Source organism: Carcharodon carcharias, chromosome 2 (assembly GCF_017639515.1).
Source record: "Carcharodon carcharias isolate sCarCar2 chromosome 2, sCarCar2.pri, whole genome shotgun sequence".
In the NCBI taxonomy this organism is placed as follows: domain Eukaryota; kingdom Metazoa; phylum Chordata; class Chondrichthyes; order Lamniformes; family Lamnidae; genus Carcharodon; species Carcharodon carcharias.
In genome coordinates, this window is record NC_054468.1 from 54,874,628 (window position 1) to 54,891,985 (window position 17,358).

The 17,358-nt window shown below is 42.5% G+C and overlaps 1 protein-coding gene across 1 annotated transcript in view; it reads right to left on the reverse strand.

Moving 5' to 3' along the window:
• The window catches only part of plch1 (phospholipase C, eta 1), a 91,093-nt gene that overhangs the window by 44,541 nt on the left and 29,194 nt on the right, over nucleotides 1-17,358 (reverse strand). Inside the window, exons 7-10 of the mRNA XM_041205216.1 lie at nucleotides 12,644-12,847; nucleotides 11,407-11,527; nucleotides 6,922-7,093; nucleotides 1,428-1,532 (exon numbers count right to left, since the gene is read on the reverse strand). Of these exons, the coding sequence (XP_041061150.1) occupies nucleotides 1,428-1,532; nucleotides 6,922-7,093; nucleotides 11,407-11,527; nucleotides 12,644-12,847 (602 nt within the window). The remainder of the gene's footprint in view (nucleotides 1-1,427; nucleotides 1,533-6,921; nucleotides 7,094-11,406; nucleotides 11,528-12,643; nucleotides 12,848-17,358) is intronic.

A 17,358-nucleotide genomic window follows, 5' to 3' on the forward strand; every position in this document is an offset into this window, starting at 1 on the left:
GAAACATATTGCTTAAGCATGCAGATTGGATTCCAATAATGTCATCAGGGATTGATTGCTATTTTAAATAGATAGTCTTAGTGGGGAAGCTATTGAAACAACTTACAGCAAAAATAAAATGCATGTTCAGATCATTCTAATTGTAGGTTGTGGCATTACAAAATCTATCAAGTGTAAAGTTATATTAAATGCAAGTAGTGATAATGATACCATCAAACATTTTAAAGGTACCTTGAATGCCAAAGCTTACAAGTAACATTAAGAAACAGATTTGTCTCTCAACTGTTACCATATCATTCAACAAATTACACTAACCTGTCTATTGATAATGCTGAATGTAGATAAACTACAGGGGGCTATTTAAAACAGGATGTCCTTCTAAAAATAGTGATGCATGCAGAACCAATAACAGATTATAAAAGGCACATGAATACGTATTATTGATTATATACAATTTTTGCACATGGAACAGCTTTCTGCAAAAAAGTCATTATATTTAAATGCTATTAATAAGTTAAATTCTGAATTTAGTTTGAAAATGCTCAGTTGAAAAATGAAAAATTAAAGTGACTTAGGGAAAGGGGATGGGACATGTTTGAGATTTGGCACAGGTACAATGGGTTGAACAACATCCACTTTGTGCTGTAGTTATAAATACCCTGTTATATAATACATCACACATTACATGGCAGAATAATTCTGTTAGAAGATGGTGCATCTTCCAACTTGCCACTACCAATGTCACAGGAGATCCACAAGTTTCATGGCATCTTTACCTGCCTATGCCAGGATTCATTCCCCACAATTCATTATGTACACCCTTGAGTGGAAAACAAAGACTGGTTTAATTTTAATTTATTAGGGTAGGTACTTTTCAATGTTTCGTCTAGCCTGCTTTAAGAAATTTGAGTATAATTATTTGAAGCCACTTGGAATGCAATTTCTATTTATGCATGTTCAAGGAAAATTACAGAAATTTTTGTTGTATGATTAGAAGCCAAAATTAAATAATTTCAATATCATCACACTTAAATGGTGCCATACAGACAGATCAGCTCTAAAATGCAAGGTTACATGTCTCAAGAGGAAACGAAAAGGCAATTCCATTCACAAACAACAAACACTTTCTTGGCTGGATCAACCAAAACAGTGGAACTTCTTAGGTTCAGACTGTTTGCTTTGAACCAAGGGAAAAGTGTGAAAGCAGAAAGCAATGATTAACATTTTTTTGTAAAGCCACATGTTCGTGTTTAGTCATTACAGTGAAAGAGTCTGATATGACCCATCATTACATGGCAGTCTATATTATTGATGTTATACAATTTTTGCACATGAAACAGCTTCCTGCAAAAGAACCATTATATTTAAATGCTATTAATAAAGTTAAATTCTGAATTTAGTTTGAAAATGCTCAATTGAATTATTACGTTGGTTTTTAATTTGCACTCTTCTTCAATTTCGTCAGCACTATCTTCATCGGACACCTCTCCTTCTTCTGCATCAGTCCTGAGGTCAGGAGGCAGTTTTTTCCCCTGAAACAAATCAGCAATGCACAAGTTGGTCAATTCTAACCTTTAACTAGTTCAATTTTGTTTTTTTTATACTATTGAGATTATATTTGTCAAATAGATAAGGGTTTGATGCTACACCTTTGATTTTAGAACAAGGTTATATTTGGATCAAATAAGAATGACTTTCCAGTACTTCAAGAAAATGTGTACTTTAATCAGGGGAACACGCAAATCTAACAGTAATGGCCTGGCAACTTAAATATACATAATAGCTTGTGCTTTGGAAACATCCATTTCATTGTATGTTTGCTTTTAAGTCCATTACATCAACAAGGTGATAGTTATACTGAGACTTTTGAGTTAATGTGGATTGGCCTTGGGTCCACATAGTTGCAAAAGTATCAACATAACTTGAATTTTAGATTGCAAATTAACATTCAAACAACACAAGAGCTGCTCCAACTCACACCTGATTGACTTCATGTGGAATATAATTTCAGTCTTATTTGAATGCAAAATTTAAAAATGCCCAGCCACAGCACACCCTTTTGATTTCCTGGGCATCTTACAAACCTTTTCTAGTGTCATGATAAGGCATGCACATGTTGCAAGACTAAGATCTGCCTTGGATGTACTCTTACATACAACAGTACTGGTGTATAAATGGACTGTGCATCTTATGGTTAAGTGTGTTTGTTCTGCCTATTATATAATCACAATATAGTGTACCATAAGACAATCTTGTGATCAGAACTAAAAATTGTGTATTTTGCATTGACTGTCAAGTATACATCACAATTTATTTTTTAAAGTGGCCAAAGAAACAAACCAGCGTACCAGCTACGAATCATTAACCTGCTTTAGTTTACCGACAGTAAGTGAATTGAGAATAACAGGTGATAAATGCTCTCACCTATTCTAATTTCTATTCCCTTAAAGAAAAATAAATTAACTTTGTATAGCAGTCTCAGTGAGTGGTCTAATTACCAATCTTTTATATAAAAACAAAACACTGCAGATGCTGGAAATCTGAAATATTAAAGTTGAATATGACTCCTGTTCGGAACGAGTCATACCCAACTTAATTGTGTTTCATCCACAGATGCTGTCAGAACTGCTGAGTCTTTCCAGCATTTTCTGTTTTTACTTACCATTCTATTTGTCTGACTTAGCATTAAAACCAAGGCTTATGCAGGACATGCTAGGCTCTTTTCCTAAGGTAATGTACCTGGACCTTACTGGCTCCCCTCTTAGCAACTCAACAAAATGATCTCTCAACATTATTCTGACGAGAGGTTATCAATCTGAAATGTTGGCTGGAATTTTCCAGCTCCTCTGTGGCACTTGCCCCCTGCGAGCCATTGAAGATCCTGCTGGCATGAGGGGCTGGGAAATTCCAGCCGCTGGGTGGAATTATAACCTGCTAGGGCAGAGAGCTTTCGGTGTGGGTGACAGATTGAAAGATCAGAAACTGCCAGGGTGTCGGGAAGCCCACAGGAATCTATCAACTTCTGTTTTTAACTCAAGCATGATTGTTAACATGCAGGAAACCCCCATAGGGCAGGCAGGCCTGGCAGCACATGTGTTAGAAGCCTATTAAGAAATGTTTTAACCCATTATTTTGGCTTTAATTCTGAGCACACAGGCTTCCTGCAACTCATCACATTGAGCAAGGTGAGAAGACAGTGGGGATTGATAGGGCCGAGCAAGTGGCAGACAAGAAAGCTTTTAAGTACTGAGATATGACAGCTGCTTCTTTGCCTAAGTGAAAGACTATTGCTCACAAGACTTGCTCTAAGAATGTACTTTCACCATTTTGGGGGGAATTTCCAACACATTGGGAATAATTTCTACTAGTTTGGAGTTTTGTGTCTTTGATCTGTATTTTGCTGTCAATCTTCACACCATCATTGGAGCCGCTCATGAGAGCAACTCTTCCTTGGACCTCTGATGAGGAACAGGAGGGGCAACATCAGCAATAGCCTTCTCCTCAACAGCCTGCTGCTCCACATGATGGAGCAGGCAAGCACAAAGCTTGTCTCCCAGGAGTTGATAACCAACACAGTGTATGAGGCAGAGGATTAGCTTTCTGGACATGATAGAGAACCAGTGCCTCTGGAGGATCAGACATTTCTGTTAGGTCATTGTTGACATTTGCTGCCTCCTTCCAACTGGACTAGGTGGGCACGCATTGCAAGTGGCTGTCAATGTCACCACAGAAGAATTTCTTTGCTTGAGGCACCTTTCAAAGATCTGTAGGATATATTTGTTTGGTTCCACAATCTTCTGCCAACAGGTACATCACCAGGGTGATGTTTTCCAAGGCTAGCGCTTATGTGCGCTTTTGTCACTGATGAGGCCAATCAGAATGAGAGGGCCTTCAAATCTGTTGCACTGAATGTATTTCCACAGGTACAGGGAATGCTGGAATGCATATACGGCAATCAAGGCACTCTCAGATCACCCAACAGTATTCATTAAACGAAAGAGTTTCCAATCCCTTAATGTTCAGCTTGTATGAAACCACCGAAAGATCATTTTGCATGTCTGTGCAAGATACTCAAGGAACTAACAAGATATATTGATCCTGCGCCAGGCAAATCTCCCATAGATTCTCTCGCCTCCAAGTAGAATCAGTGGATGGCTCCTTAGAGAGAAGAACTACCTTTAAGGATGTGGCTGATGGCACCCATGAGTTCTGCTTGTTTCCCTACTGCACTGACACTCAGGAAAGGTACAACCAAAGCCACATGAACACAAGAAATGACACTGAGCAAGACATCAGGATGCTGAAGGCCTGATTCATTTGTCTGGACAGGTCTGGGGGCTCCCTTCACTATGTATCAGCAAGGGTTTCCAGAATGGTAGTGCTGGACTGTGTCTTGCACAACACTACACAGCAGCAAGGACTGGAGCTCCAGGAGGAGGAAGATGACCACCACTCTGCATCTTTGAACGAGGAACCTGATGTAGTGAAGGAACCTGTAGTCACTAACTTGGAAGCTTGGATGGATCGATGAGACATGCTTCAGCTAATCTAACACAATGCAGCCATCTGGCACATTAATTCTGAACCCGCTGTGTCCCTTAGCCTTCAGTACAAAGCAGTCCCACAGTCAACAATCCATCCCTCTCACAGTTACCCATTGCTCATTTTTTATTCTTGTCATACCCTTTTTCACAAGGCTGACGGCAACTAAGGAGAAAATGGGACAATGGAGCTTTGAAATAAAGTCTATGGCTGATAAACATTGAACAAGAAAATTACAATGTTACACAGTGCAAAACACCAAAGTGAGTATCCTGGTGCAACTACAAATCCTTTCTCTATCTTTTCCTATTACCCTTATTTGGCATAACCGCTGTAGCTTCAGCAGACCCGGAGGCTCGTTTCCCTGCTACATAGCTTAGCTGACATCCTCTGGGTTTTGGAGCCCATGAGAGCCACAACTAAAGACTACGTAAGTGCACATGTACAGGGGCAGACTTGGTCATTGGGACAGAGGCAGCATGTGGGTAGAAGTCAAAGTGCTTTGAGCAGAGTCTGCAATTCCATGTGCCCTTTCCCCATCTTCCCTCTCATGGCGCACCCACACTTCCCAGCTAGCCAAGAGTTGGAGAGAACTTTGCAGCACTTCAGTGAGGCTCTGAACAGCCAAGTTGAGGTTTTCTTCCACCCTGCTTCAAGTGGTAAACTGAATTTGTAGGCCATTGGTCAGGGCCAGCTTGCACATATTGCCTGCCATGTCTGGTGCTTCCTGAATGTGGCCACTCTTTCCACTGGCATAGCTATCAGATAAATGGATGAGACATCATAACATTCATGGCAGAGACAGATTCCTCCAATCCCTCTCCAGTTGTACGCAGTGCCTCTGGAAAAGCTGACAGAATTTCACACATTTTCCGCTGCTGTTCTAGGGTAGTCCTTTTCATTAAGATAAAAGCAAAATACTGCGGATCCTGGGAATCTGAAGCAAAAACAAAAGTTGCTGGAAAAACTCAGCAGGTCTGACAGCAGCTGTGCAGAGAAAGACAGAGTTAACGTTTCGAGTCCATATGATTCTTCTTCAGTTCTGAAGAAGAGTCATATGGTCGCGAAACATTAACTGTGTCTTTCTCTCCACAGATGCTGTCAGACCTGCTGAGTTTTTCCAGCAATTTTTGTTTTCGTAGTCCTTTTCATTGATGACCTCTGAGGTTGGCCATCTGTGTCCAGCTGAGCAGAGCTTGGAGCATCCGGCGCCCTCTGGATTACTGTTCCCATCTCCACCACCTGCTCCTGCTCACTTGTGATGTGTGCTCCACGATGTGACAACCTGTCTTGGCGGTCCCACTGAGTGCACTTCAAAAATTCTAAAAACATTGTGGAACAATTACCTTTATGAGAATTTTTCCCCTCAGATGCTTAGGAGTGGGAAATTGGTCTGTGTCATGAGTACCAACAAGGGATAAGTCCAGTTTGTCGCCAAGGATATCTGCAGAAAGCTTCTTCCTCTTGCCTGCAGGGAAAAGAATCTCCCTTCAGACCCTTACAGCCTGATGTCCAGGGACACATCTGAGAAATGTGGTTCAGCCTTTGCTGTTGACTCTCCATCTCTCTCAACTTGCTGGCTCGGTTTCAACAGTTTTTGAGGCTTCCAATCTCACCTTCGCAGGGTCCTGTTAAATAGTGATGCTGAAACAGATTACAGCAGGTCATCATCGCTCCTGCCAGCTCTAATGGGTTGGGAAACCAGCAGTCAGATGTAATTTTTGTAGTCGAGTTAAAAAGTCACTGACAAGCATGCTGCTGAAACTTCTGGGGCAGAATCCTCGGTTTGGTGAGCAGGGGCAGGGCCTGCTCGCCGAGGTGTATAATGACACGCGGTGATGTCGGGCATGTGTCCCGATGTCACTAGTGCATCATTCAGATTTTAATATCAAAAAGGAGCCACGGGCAGGGAAGGCAGCACCTGTAGCCCCTATGATAACCCCTGAGGGGTTTCCTTGCCAGTACTCACCCTATGAATTTTTTAAAATTTTTAAAAATCCTACCAGCTCTAGGCTACAGGGGCCCAGCGGCCACTGCTCCTGATGGCATTGCTGAAGCTGCAAGCTGCCAGCCCTCTGACTGGGCTAGTCCTTGGGGCAGGCTGCTATCAGGAGTAAGACAGCAGCCTGGTGGCAACCACCTAGTTAGCTGCTGCCCATAAAATTCAGATGGAAGGTCCATCTTACTGTTTCTGACTGTCATGGGCAATGGCAACATTTCAGTCCCCTCTGTGTACCGACCACTCCATACTAGAGGAGAATTTCTAAGCTTGGTGAACTCCATTTTAAATTAAAACCAAAACTTGAATCCTAACCCAATACAAAGCCTCGCCGTAATAAAAAATGATCAAAAATTCTAAAAACATTGTGAAACCATTACCTTTATGAGAATTTTTCCTCTCAGGCGCTTAGGAGTGGGAAATCGATCCGTGACATGAGTACCAGCAGGGGATAAATCCAGTTTGTCACCAAGGATATCCTTTAAGTATTGGGCAATCTTCTGTTGCTGCTGAATACTGCAGTGGTTCTCAATAGAGAGGATTACAGGATACCTGCCGATAAGATTTTAAAAAATTAAGCGGCTGGCAATTCAGTATTTTGCTGGGATTTGGGTGAGGGAACTCTAAACCTGAATTTAAATTCAAATTTTGTTTCTTTACATCATACATGAACACAGCTTTTTGATCATTAAGTACAACATCTCGTGTGTGGGATTATTCACATACCAATATAGAATCGTTGTGAACTAGCTTTTCCTTTTTTGGTGTAACTCATGCTACCGGTGGGATTTAGACAGACTGAAATGGAACAACAATTGTGTTGTTTATACCCAATGTGCCAGTGCCAGCTCATTAGCATTTATCCTTTCAGGGAGCAGTGTGATGATCGCAGTAATTGGATAGGAAGCAACCTGGCCTCCTGAGCTTCTACCTCCTCTTCCAACTGAAGATCACTTAGACAGATTCCCATTGTGAAAACCAGGGGGGCCAATAGTGGAGAAAAATCATTTGGTACAAAAGTTCAAAATAAAGTGCCAGGAGAAAGTAATGTAAGAAAGAGTTAAAAAATGTCTAAAATACATTTATCTTTACATTCCCTGACCTTCATATTGTTTATTGCCACCTTGCTGCTCAGAATACCCACTCAGAATTTGTGTTCATGATATGTGCACTACGTTTATGAAGGCCTGAAATGATCCCAAATTTGTGCTCAAAAACTGCCAGCTTCTTTCCACTGTTGCGAGTCCCACAAGTCCAATGTATTTCCGTTGGTTGGAATTTTACCCTATTTTCTGCCTAACTGCCCCTGTGCTACAAAACAGACAGAAAAGACAGCAGAAATTCCTACTTTGTTTGTCATTGTTAGTCAAATAATATCAACTCAGATACCCACAATTTTAAATTTGTGTCAATTCACAAGGTTTATTGAATAGTGTATGTTCAGGAATCTAATTATGGGATCATAGTGTAACCAACCAGAGGTAGGATTCAAGCCAAGTAGTCACATATTGGTCATCTAAATTAATGGTATTAAGGAGCTGACTGAATGCACAAAAAAAGTCAAACTCATGATTCAAGAAAGGGGCAGAAAACCATGTTTTTTTTTTTTCTATGGCTGGGTAATGAAAAAAAACATTTTTTTTTTATTTAGATTTAAAATTTGGCCACTCCAAAAACTGACAGGCTGAACTCCACTCAGGGCCTGGTAATTTCTACTGTATTATAGCAAATGCTTAAAAGTTGAAAACTCAATTTAATTATCCATTTTAAAAAGTCTATAATCAATGGGTGAATCACTTTTCTATTGCAGTATTTCCTCTGTTTGTGTGCCCCACTGCCCCAGCTCCACATGTAAATGCTCTCTATTCTTAGCCATTATCCAAATGATAAATCTATAACTTTTTTTAAAATCTGAAGGTGGATGATGCACAAAATGAAAGCTCAACAAACAGGTGAGGAAGACTTAACCAACCAGCACTGAAGTTTGTTAGAAACATTAGGGGGATTTTTTTCCAGGCAAGGGGAGGCTCATTTGGGTGCACATGGAGAGTTAAATCCCCTAAAAGTGACACTGGGTCGGGATCCCAACTTCATCCCGCCATCTTCTGGCTTTCGGCCTGGGTGGATTTGAAGGTGAGCGGGCAACCCCCATGCAGCTGATGCGTAAGACCTTTAAATATTAAAATATACAGTTAAGTTCTGTTGTGATCAAGGATTATACACTGGACAGCCGGCAGACCTACTTCCCAAACTGTCAGCAACTCAGCAGGGTCACCAAGATGACCACACAGTGGGGAATGCAACTTCAGTGAAAGCGAGAGGTTGGGAAGCCTTTAAACAGTGAAACTGAATAACCCCAGCCTTAGTCAGGTCAGAGGCTGCTGCTCACAGCACTCCTCCTCAGAGAGTCCTTTCACTGCTTGGAAGTCACTTCACTTACACTTCATTCACCTTCAGTTGCACTTTCCTGCTGTCAGCCTTCGCCATAACATGGAAGCAATTTATACAGCTCTACCTTGTAGGTCTGACAAAGAGCAAAGGGAAGCAGGAACATTGACACCAATGGTAACAGCAGGAGCAATACTGACAGCGCTGGCTGCCATCTCCTCAGTGACATGCCACTCTACAGGGTAGAGGGGATGGACACAGAGATCCAGCTCCAACTATGTGATGCCCTCCCAACACAGGATTTACAGGCAGAGGATCTGCACACTCCACATGTCTGAGCACCAGTGTCTCGGGAGTTTCAGGCTTAATCATCGCTGATGTCTGCAGCCTCCTGGAATAAGGTTTCCTTCCCAGTGGGCCAAAGGGGGCACACATTGCCAGTGGGCTTCAAGATGCCTGTCACCATAGGACCATGCCCTTCTGCACTCCCTGGATCTGTGACTTACCCCAAGGTTGTGCATGTTCTTCTCCTGCAAGGAGACAAAGCAAAGAGTTATGCTAGAAGTGAACTGTGTGGGGAGGAGGGAAGGACGCCATTTGCCGAAGGTAAATATGAAGTATGGGTGTGAAACGGCAATAGAATGAAATTGAGTGAGAATATTGGCTCCTCAGATGGAGCTGGGAGGTGCCTGCAGAGAAGAATGAGTTCAGATGCAAGACCCATTGCCCTGAGGAGTGCTGCACAGGAGAATGCTGGGAAAGTCAGACTAGGGGTCTTGGCACCTGAAAGTGTTGTGTGTCTCACCCTTCCAGTCTTCCTGAGATCCTGGATCCTCTTGGTGCCCTGTCTCAAGGTTTGAGGGAACAGAGTTCAGTGCTGGCTTTCTTGGCTACTTCCATCTATGCCTGCTTGGTTGGAGAGGTTGTCCTCTTCCTCCTGTCCTTGGGAAAAATCACCTCACTGCAGTCCCTCAGATTCCACAGCAGGACCTCCAGGGAAGAGTGAAAGCTCTGGGGAGCAGCCTTCCCAGGTATCCCCTCCATTCCTGTGGTTTGTGCAACCTTAAAAATCCACATCCAGCTGACCCATTCTAACCCAAGCCATCGTCCCTTTCATTAGGAATCTTTCTTTTGACAGATCCAACACGCCGTCCGACCCATGCTCCCTGATTGGTCAGGAAAGCCAGAGATGGGACGTCAATGTTGTGTCTCAGTACAAAGTCTGCTGAAGAGTTTGACAGGTTCCCAACCTGCTTATGGTCCTGCTGTTTTGACAGGGGTAAAGTGAGAGAATTCTGCCCAATTTTTTTAGTCATAGAATAAACTTTGATATTACTTTGATCCCAAAAGCTATACTATTGTTTTACCATACACACTAAACCTGCACAATGCTTTGCCAGGGAGTGCCTAATTTTAATACAGGAGATATTTAAATCCGCAGAATAAACATTGCATCTCAATTAGGGTAACATTTGTAATATATATGTGCACTGGTTTTAGAGCATTTCAGGAATATTAATAACTATATGGGATGGACAATACCTGCATAAAAGAATTATTCATACCAGACCTCTATTATGCTTCTTATATATTATTCCTTTACCATTTCAGTGCATTGAAGTGTACTTTCACTTCAGGTTGGTTGATTGTAGTGAAACTGGTGCAAAGCCACTGCATTGGTCAACACAAAATAGAGAATCCTATATAGTATTCACTGAGGGGAAGAATTTTCCTTTGTCAGGCAGGCTCGGCGGGGGTGGACAGGAAGCTGACCGCTGTCCACGATCGGGGCTGGATTGCGATTTCAGGCTGGCAGGCCAACTAAAGCCCACCCAGCGTGAATTGTGTACGGCAGTGCTGCCTGTGTGTGGGGGTGTGGAGAGGAGGAGGATGAGTGCAAACTTCACACCTGTGTGCCGGAAAAGTTCCCTGAGGCACAGGGTGAACAGTTTTGAAAATTAAAATAAAGATTTTTAAAATGTTATAAAAAATGTCTCCTCATGTGACTCTGTTACATAAGCAGGGCCATGTTATTAATTACATTTTAAAATTTTTATTCTATTTTTATTTGCTGTTGGGAACCTCATCCCACCTGTGGACAAGGTTTCCTAAAAATGCAAAGATTGCTTGGCTTCTTCGCCTGCCCACCAACCACAAAGTTGGATGGGCAGTGAAAAGTTTCATTCAATTACCCTTTTAATGCGCTTAATAGGCCTCTTAATTGTCAGCGGGAATGCTGCTGCCTCTGGTGCGCGCCCGCTGACTGAAATATCGCTTGTCATTTTACGCTCAGTCAGGTCGGGCATGCGCCCATCCAATGAATGGAAAATTATCCTCCAAGTCACCATTGATGCACAACATTTGTCAGTATAGAAATTGTGATTGATAAACATGTACTTTGCGAACTAGAAAAAAGTCAACATCAGACTCACAAACATTCAATATTAATCTTTCAGTTAATAAAAGCTATCACTTACTCATTTTTGATGAAAGCATATTTGCCAATGGTTTCAACAACATCTCTGAAGAGGACCTTGGAGGTGAGTGTGTAACCATGCTGTACAATTGGCTCACCCTCTGGGCCATCCCAGCAGTCAACTGGGATCAAGAGAAAATAGTTTAAATGTCAAGCAGGATCAAAGGTGATAGGTAAAGTAACAGGCCAGCACAGTTAGCACAGACAATTAATAGAAAACTGAAAATAAGATGTAGCTTGATCATTGCTGTGTAATATATGATATCTCTTTTCTATTTAGCCTAACCACAGTCATATCTTTAAGTTTCTAGTACTTCTGGTTGTGTATTTATACTTCATAACATTATAAGCAATTAAAAATTTGGGGCAGAGGTCACAACATTTATGAACTTGAGAATGCCTTCTTTAAATTAAACACTATTCCTCCCATTTGAAATTTTTAAAAAGCTGGCAATACACACTGGCCCTCCAATTTATCTTGATGAGTCCAAGATGAAAAGCTTTGACAACATGTCTTTTTCAGCAATACTCTGTATTACCAAATGACTGTTTGATGTTGCCTAATCATAGCAATCAATCTCTAGCAATCATTCTGCAACTAACTCAGAAATAACACAAGTTAAGGCCCAGTGATGGGAATCTTTGAAAATCCCAAGTCCAAAGACACCCTTTTCCTCCCAAGCATGGTACGCTTACCATGTCATGTCAAAAATTACTCATATATGATATCCTAAATGTTATTTTCTGAAAGAAATCTATCTAATTTGTATTTGAATGACTCATTACTAACTGCTTCCAACATCACCCTATCGAGTCTGTTCAATAAATTGACCACTCACTCATTGAGACATTGTTTCTGCAGATTGGATTTGAATTTACTCCACTTCAACCACAGGCTTTGCCCTCTGGTCCTGCTATTCTGGATAAGATGAAATAGCTTGTCATGGTGTACATTACCTAGTCCCTCTAGAATGCTAAAACAGCATATATATCACCTCTCAACATTGCATTTTCCAATGAGAACATGCCCAATCCACATAATTTATAAAATTAGACAAATTGTTACTTTAGTAAGATTAATTTAGGAGGAAACCTACACAAAATGGTTTTAATGATGGGATGAACCACCAGAGCAGAATGGAACCAAGCTCATCCATGAAGAATACAGCGCTGATGTACTACTTATGTCAGAATACCAGTACTGTATATATCATTTGAAGCATACGCTTTATAACTACCTTCCACACTGCGGCAACCAGCCTGCAGCACCCAGGAATACATATCCACCTTGGACTGAGAAAGGAGTTGATCTCCTGTCAAGTATGTGTTGTGTGATGAAGCAATAAAGTAGTTGCACAGGGGCTGATCCATATCCTGATGTACTTCATAGTACAAGGGGTTAAATATGTCACATGCAGGACTGCGCATGAAGTTAGTAAAACCTAGATGCAAAAGGAGAATTAATAAATCAGATAAAAGCAGGTTTTGTTTACAATTCCTCTATTCACACATATTTAGTTCCCCATGGAACTAAAAATCAATTAAATTTAATAAGCTTAAATGTAAAAAGCCAGCTAGGAGTAGCATATGCAGTAATGATACAAAAAGTTTATTTGTCTCAATGTGTAATTGGAAACCTCAAATGGCCAAAAATACTTTCAGAATAAGTTTACAACTGAGTTGTGGGCTTGGATTGAAGAGTTTTACTGTACATTGCAGCATTGTGCTGGTTCTATAGGTCTCCAGACCTGGGCCCTTACTTATCGTGCTGAATGAAAGAAGTTTTAACGACTCTGATTTGACATGTGTTAATGAATAGAATATATTAAATTCATTCTGGAGACCATATTGCTTGCTATTAAATTAGTTAGTCTTTTGAAGTTGTGTAGCTACTAGATGTACAAACTGATATAAGAACATAAGAAATAGGAGCAGGAGTAGACCATACAGACCCTTGAGCCTGTGCTGCCAATAGGAAAAAAAACAAAAGCCCCATTTTTGGATAGGACTCACAAACAAAGTAATGTACAATGTCTGCTGACACTCTACCAAAATCTCAGAAACAGGCCTGTATATTCCAAAGGGCAGAGTGGAGTTCTCAAATGGCCTAAAAACATTTTCACAACAGTATTGCAACTTAGTTCCTGTTTTTGGTTTTGGCTCTGAAGTTCTTCACCTGCAACTGAAAGCTCACAGTCTGAGCTGGCTCTGTATTTTTGGAGATCTGTCGTTTTAACTGCATGCATTAAAAAAAAACTTCAGATCCAACAGAGGACAAGAACAGCATACATCACTTTTTAAAGGGTGAAGTTCTGTCCAAGTTTTTCAGGATAACAACTCAAAGCAGACACAGTCCAAATTTCCTCTGGTTTCAGGATTGTGACAATAGTACTTCATAAATACAACAGAATAGAAATTGTAGCATAGGAAGCAGCTATTTTAGCCAATCGTGCCCATACTAATAGCTATTCAATCTCAGACTCTGGTCCCTTTACTAGTTTTCCAGCTTATTGATTTCATTTCATTCCTCTTAGGTTTTTGGTCAGTGGTTTTGATAAATTGTAAACTTTTTTCAATATTTCTTTCAGTGGCTGTCAATTCTTCTATTCCATGATACACTTTAACATTTTGCCCGCAGTTAGGATTCCCCAATAAATGTATTTGCTCAATTATGATATTTGTCATTGCAAAAATACAATTAAATGAAATATTTATGTTAAGAAAGAACTTGCATTTAAATGACAACTTTCACAATCTCAGGATGCTCCACATTTTTTCACAGCCAATGAAACCTATTTAAAGTGAAGTCCTTATTGTAATATTAAGAGAATTCATGTTGATAGCTCTATGCATGGAACAGATTGAAATTACTCAACTGTATCCCAAACATTTCTTTTTACTATTTCTTCTCCCTTCAAATTCTTCCTCCAAGAGAATCTGAATGCTCCTTCAGCTGACTGAACAGTTCATGTGCCTTCACATTGAAAAGTTCTGCCAAATAAGTGACTTTGTCTGTGCACTTTGCACGCTTCAGCTCAGCCTACAGAAATCACTAACCCATACATGAGCTTCATATATCCCCAGTGACACTAATATGCTGTGACATTACCCTGAGGTTGTATTGTAACCCAAAATAGTACATTCAGAGAAATATGGCATATTAAACTTTGGTGCTTAATGTTTTTTCAAGTTCTGGATTTTAAAATTAATTTCCTTGAGATCTTTATGTTTATTTAATTGGTGTTACTATGTTTTAAAATGACAGTAGTCAGCCATTTTGAAGAATATTTAAATACAATCAGCCAGCTGGTGACATACTTTAAAATCAAAGTTCAAAAACAAAAGGGCTGGATTTTCACTGCTGAGGTGGGCAGCTTGAGTTCGGAAATTTCCAACTCAGTTTAAAGGACCCTGTTAGACCCAATTTTTGCTCTGGAGAGGTGGAGGCAGGATAGAGTCAGGTCCACCAACACTGGAAGCAGATCCTAGGCAGCCACAGCAGTGGGCTGGTTAGAAAACCAGCCTCGGTTCTCTGGGACTTCATCATGTTATTTTAGATACTGTTTGGCTCTCTAGCCCCTACATCCATCCTCAATGGCCCCTCATACCCTTATGCTATCTTCATGCCCCCTAGTCATCCCCATGTCAGCTCATGCACTTCACGCACCATCCATGCTCCCTCAGACCTTCATGCCACCTCCATGCCAACTCCGGCACTCGGAGGACTGTTGGAGGCTATAAATCTGCTGAGTCAGAGTCAGATGAGGAGCCCCTGGACTCAGTCATACCTCAGTTGCTGGAGCTGCAAAGGCAAGCCCTGGAACATCAGGAAGGGATGTTCGCTGCACTCCTCAGATTGCGAGGGATGATGGAGGAGTCCACCCGCCTTCAAGCTGAGCTGATAGGGCCGACATGTCAACGCACCGAGTTCAACACTGGTAGGATGGTGGCCAACATGGAGACCTTGGTCCAGGACATTAGAGTTCAACCAGCGCAGCAGTGCAGAACCATCGCTGACACCATAGTTGGCCTCTAACAGTGTCAACGCGAGAGGGGTGCAGAGCAGCTTGATCTCACTCCAGCTTCTCCTTCTCATTAAGAAGTCAGCTAGGGGCTCTTGGGCACCCATAGGGAGGAGGTCAGCAGGTGCATATCCCGAGGCCATTCACCCAGTGACTCAGGGAGTGTCCAGCCCATCAGAATCCTCTCCTCCTGTGACCCCAGCAGCTCCAGCTCCACAGGATGTGGACAGTGCCACTGCCATGCAGCAGGACCCCCGATAGCATTCAGCAGGCTGCATCCACCTCCGCTGAGGATGTTGGGGGAAGCGCCAATCACTTGTACTTAATGTTCACTATTGTAAATAAACTCCCAAGAATGTCTCCTTGCCTATGGCTCCTTGTTATGATGAGCAGTGTTCATGTCACTCAGATGTGAAACCTTGGTTCCTGCACAAGATAAAGGCAGGTGTCTCAGTCCAGGGCCTCTTCCCTGTGCAGTGTGTAACCTTCAGAGCAAAGTAATAGTCCGGCTTTACACTCACTGGACATATCACTGATGCCTGCACTTTGATGGTGTTTGTCATTGCTGCCAGAACGTCGTGGGCAGGTGTCACAGAGTTCCGTCATTCTCTCTGTATGCTCTTAGCACCTTTGAGGAGGGGCTTGACCGATCTCTTCAGCATCTGTGACTGGTGACGCTCTGGTGCTGAAGGTTGACAATGGATCAGGTGCATTTAAAGTTCCACGGCTGCATCTCCATGATATATCCCTGATCACAGAACACAAGTGAGCTGCCCTCAGCCAGACAATGTGAAGATCTATGGAGTGTCCTCACTGCATGTCGTCATCATCCTCCTGGAATCTAGAGGCTATTAGGGCCTCCGCTGTGTCTTCATGACATGAGCCTGAGCACAGAGGGTATGTGCGCTGCCATCAGCCACACAGGAGTCAAACGTTCACAGGTGCAATGTGAGGATGTCAGGACTGTCCTCGCTGCAACTCATCATCATTCTCCCAGAATTTTGCTGCTATGAGGGCCTCCTGAGTACACATGCCTCGATTGGCTGGGACAATGGTCTCACCTCCAGCATCCTCGCCTTCGAGGGCCTCATCACCATCATCCCCTTCGACGTCCTCCTCCTGGGAGGAGATGTGTAACTCTTCCATCTCATCAGTCAGATCCTATCCCTGTTGCAGCGCCAGGTTGTGTACTGTAGTGCTCGAGGCACTGTTGAGGCACCAGGACCTCATTTTCAAAATGCCTATCGTCTGCTCCACCAAAGCCCAGGTTGTGGCATGAGCCTCGTTGCACCATTGCTCTGCTGCAGTCTGAGGCCACTGCACAGGTGTCAACAGCCACAGCCTCTCTGGGTAGCCCTTGTTCCGAGGAGCCAGCCCTGTAGCCTCTCTGGACCCTGAATGGTGTCAGGGGTCTGAGGCCTGCTAAGGACATAGGAGTCATGGACACTCGCACTCTTGCTTTCTGGATTTCTTGATCCCGGGCGAAATGCACAAAGTCCTGTGCCTTTGCTAAGATGGCTGTGATGCACTTGGGCGTGGAGGCTTGTGAGATCCTGCATAGGTCACCTGTGGAGCCCTGGAAGGAGCCACTGGCATACAAATTGAGTGCTGCGGTCACTGGCAGTGGATTTCCTTCATGTCCCCAAATCCTGCAGCAGGTGGTATATGTGACTAACTAGTTCCCTGGACATGCGCAGTCTCTGGCAATGCTGGTTTTCAGTCATCTGCAGGAATGAGAAGTGCCGTCTATAGACCCTGGGTCTACCAAAGCACCTACGAGCGACAGCTGTGGATCTTCAGCTGCATGCACAGCACGCCCTGAACCCCTTAATCATGAGGGAGGTACTCCTCCCTTTGTCAAGTCTGATGCTTCCGCCACACTCTTCTTCTTCTCTGTTCCCTGTAAGCCATGAGGCATACTGCAAAACTAA